The 3,370-nt window shown below is 50.1% G+C and overlaps 1 protein-coding gene across 1 annotated transcript in view; it reads left to right on the forward strand.

Moving 5' to 3' along the window:
- Positions 1 to 2,731: 2,731 nt before the first annotated feature.
- The window catches only part of Rbm19 (RNA binding motif protein 19), an 83,364-nt gene continuing 82,725 nt past the window's right edge, over positions 2,732 to 3,370 (forward strand). Inside the window, exon 1 of the mRNA XM_021162701.2 lies at positions 2,732 to 2,870. Coding sequence (XP_021018360.1) covers positions 2,835 to 2,870 — 36 coding nt within the window. The 5' untranslated portion in view covers positions 2,732 to 2,834. The remainder of the gene's footprint in view (positions 2,871 to 3,370) is intronic.

Consider the following 3,370-nt stretch of genomic DNA (forward strand, 5'->3'; position numbering starts at 1 on the left):
CTGTAGATGTCTTCAGACACCAGAAGAGGGCATCGGATCCCATTACAGATGGTTGTGAGCCACCATGTGGTTGCTGGGATTTGAACTCAGGACCTCTGGAAGAGCAGTCAGTGCTTCTAACCCCTGAGCCATCTCTCAGGCCCCAGGAGGGGGCATAATGATGGTCCACCACCCACCCTCTAGCTAACACCACTTCAGACTGAATCCCTTGGCATGCCTCATCTGCCTCCTGCTTACTTCATTCATTGCCTGGGAGACCATACAGAGCCACCTGGCTCTGTTCACAAACCACCCAGATGCCTGAAATATACAGCACTCTGCCAGCAATCGGCATTCAATAAGCAGCTGTTGCTGGCTCTACCTGACTCCTGGTGGGGAGCTTCGGGAAGATGGGTCTGATGAGGCCTCTTAGGAAGCAAAACGTGAAAAGAGCAGCTGTGGAAAGAGTTAAGTATATATATATATATATATATATATATATATATATACACACACACACACATATGTATGTATATATATGTATATATGTGTATACATGTACACACACACACATACATATGGGAGAGTACATGCATGCATATGTATGTGGAAACCAGAAGACAAACCCAGATGTCATCCTCAGACATGTGGCCAATCTCCTTTGAGACAAGGTCCCTCCTATCCGCTCACTAGATAGTCCAGGTCTCCAGCAAACCCCAAGGATACACCTTTCTCTGCCTTCTGCCTCCGCAGCACTGGGGCTCCAAGCACGAGCTACCACCGCTGCTACCTCTGATCCCAGCAAGAACTTTCCTGAAGGAGCCCCTCCCTCTGGGCACCAGCGGTAAATTCTGTGTGCTTGGTGCAGCTCTGCAGCTCTGTTGGACACGTGAGCTCCTTGCATCTGGAGCTCATAGAGGAAGATGCTGGTTGTACTTGAGCTGATCTTGGAGCTCAAGGATCAGGGTGGGTTCAGAGACAAAGATGGCTACCCGCTCCGGCCAATCAAATCTGCAGTAACAGACAGTGAGGCGGGCGTAATTTAAAAAGAACCAATGAGAACGGAAGGACGGGAAATGAACCTTTTCACACGCAACCTTCAGAAATACATAATGATGCAGACAGTTTGCAAAATTATTTGATTAAAAGTTCCTAAAGGCCGGGCGGTGGTGGCGCACACCTTTAATCCCAGCACTTGGGAGGCAGAGGCAGGTGGATTTCTGAGTTCGAGGCTAGCCTGGTCTACAAAGTGAGTTCCAGGACAGCCAGGGCTATACAGAGAAACCCTGTCTCTAGAAAAAACAAACAAAACAAAACAAAACAAAACAAAAAAAAGTTCCTAAAGACCTGGGGGGTCCCACCCTAGGACTGTGCCCACGAGGAATGAAGACACATGTCCACGTAGAGACAGGCAGGAACACAGATGTTCTCAGCAATGTTACTAACAATAGCCATGGGCTGCATCCACCCAAATGCCTTAGACAGATGGTTGGATACACAAGCATACTGGAGTCCGACATTTGACACTAGTTGGGGGGGGGGGTAACGAGTGAAGGATGATTCATGCAGAGACATGGATTAACCTTGAAAACAGTATGTGAAGAGAAAAATCAGCCGAGAAAGCAACACGTCCATAGAGATGCCAGGTAGATTCTAGATTCCCAGAAGGAGGGAAGTTGATGACTGGTCTTTTGCTCTTTTGCTTGTATATAATGGTTTCTGATTTTGTGCTTATAGGGTGTCTGTGTGGGGTGTTTCTTGTGGTCTTTCTTTCATTCTCTTCTTCTCCTTCTTCATTTTTGTTTGTTTTGTTTGCCTGTTTTCTTTCTAAAGAGAACAAAAGAGCTGGGGGTTGGGTTGGTTGGGAGGCAGGAAGGATCTGGTGGGACGGGGAAGCCATGATCAAAATATATTATCTGAAAAATGGTTTAGCCCTGGCTGTCCTGGAACTAGCTCTGTAGACCAGACTGGTCTTAACTCAGAGACCTGCCTGCCTCTGTCTCCTGAGTGCTGGGATTAAAGGCGTGCACCATCACCGCCTAGCTGCAATTTTTTTTTTCAATAAAAAATGTTCTAAGATTGGTTCTCTCCTCCCACTACGAAGAACCAAGGTTGGGGGATGGGGGTGGGGGAATCTCAGGCTGTCAGGCTTGCCCACAAGTGCCTTTATCTGACGAGCCATCTTGCCAACCGGAGTTGTCCACTTTAAGTGGGCAAATTGTGTGGCACCTGGACTGTATCTCAATAAAGCTGCCAACAGTAACAAGAAAGGATATGGAGAGATGGAACAAAATATCTTTTAGAAGAAGAAAGTCTATTTGAGCAGTGGTGGCGCACACCTTTAATCTCAGCACTTGGGAGGCAGAGGCAAGAGGGTTTCTGAGTTCGAGGCCTTTACCCAATAAATAAACCTTTAAATTTTTACTTTTGTAACAGGGGTTCTCTGTGCAGCCCTAGCTATCCTGGAACTCGGAGATCTGCCTGCCTCTACCTTTAAAACAATTTTTTTTCTAGGATTTCTGCACTTTCCCAGAAGCCTGTCATCCTGCGGGGGTTGAACATGGGCGCCTCCAGCCTTCCTTGCAGGGCTTTAAAGGCCCTAAGACCTGGAGGAGAAACTGCGCCTGCGCAGTACGCGAGCGCTCAGGCCTTCCCCCCCCTCCCCAACTCCGCCTTGTGGGTGGGACTTTCCCCGGAGAGAGGCTCCCGTAAGGCCACACCCACTTCCGGGTTGAACGCGGCGGGGGCCACGTGATAGGCTAAAGATGGCGGCGCCCAGGGTGGCGGCGTGAAAGTTGTGGAAAGTCGCCGTCGCCGGGGTCGTGAGTCTGAAAAGCGAAGGGAACCTGAGAGCCATGTCGCGTCTGATCGTGAAGAACCTCCCGAATGGGGTGAGCGGGAACCGGGGATGGGTCCCGGAAGTGGAAGCGGAGGTCCGGGAATGGAGGGTGAAGGATGGAGGGGTTCTAAGTCAGGGACAGGACTGAGGAGGTCCGGAATCCAAGAAAGCGGCACCCTGTCCTGACGGCTCAGCAAGCCGCAAAGTGGCTTCCGAGCATTCCGAGGATCCTTCCATGTTGTCCTGGCCAGTTTGGGTCAGTTTGACCCAGACTGGAGTCACTTACGGAGAGGGAACTTCATTGGATGTATTGCGTCCATATGCCTGTGGACCAGCCTGTGATGCTCTGAGGAGTGATGGGTGTGGGAGGGTCCAGCCCCCTGTGGGTGTTGTCACGCCTCGGCAAGTGTCCCTGGGCTGTGTACAGATGCTGGCGGGGCAAGTAAGTCTGCGTCAGTTCTTGCCTCGGCTTCCCTGGATGGCGGACTGTGATGGAGACCTGTAAGCCAAATCAATGGTCTTCCTCCCCAAATTGCTTTGGTTTTTTTTTTT

The sequence above is a fragment of the Mus caroli genome, chromosome 5 (genome assembly GCF_900094665.2).
Source record: "Mus caroli chromosome 5, CAROLI_EIJ_v1.1, whole genome shotgun sequence".
NCBI lineage: Eukaryota > Metazoa > Chordata > Mammalia > Rodentia > Muridae > Mus > Mus caroli.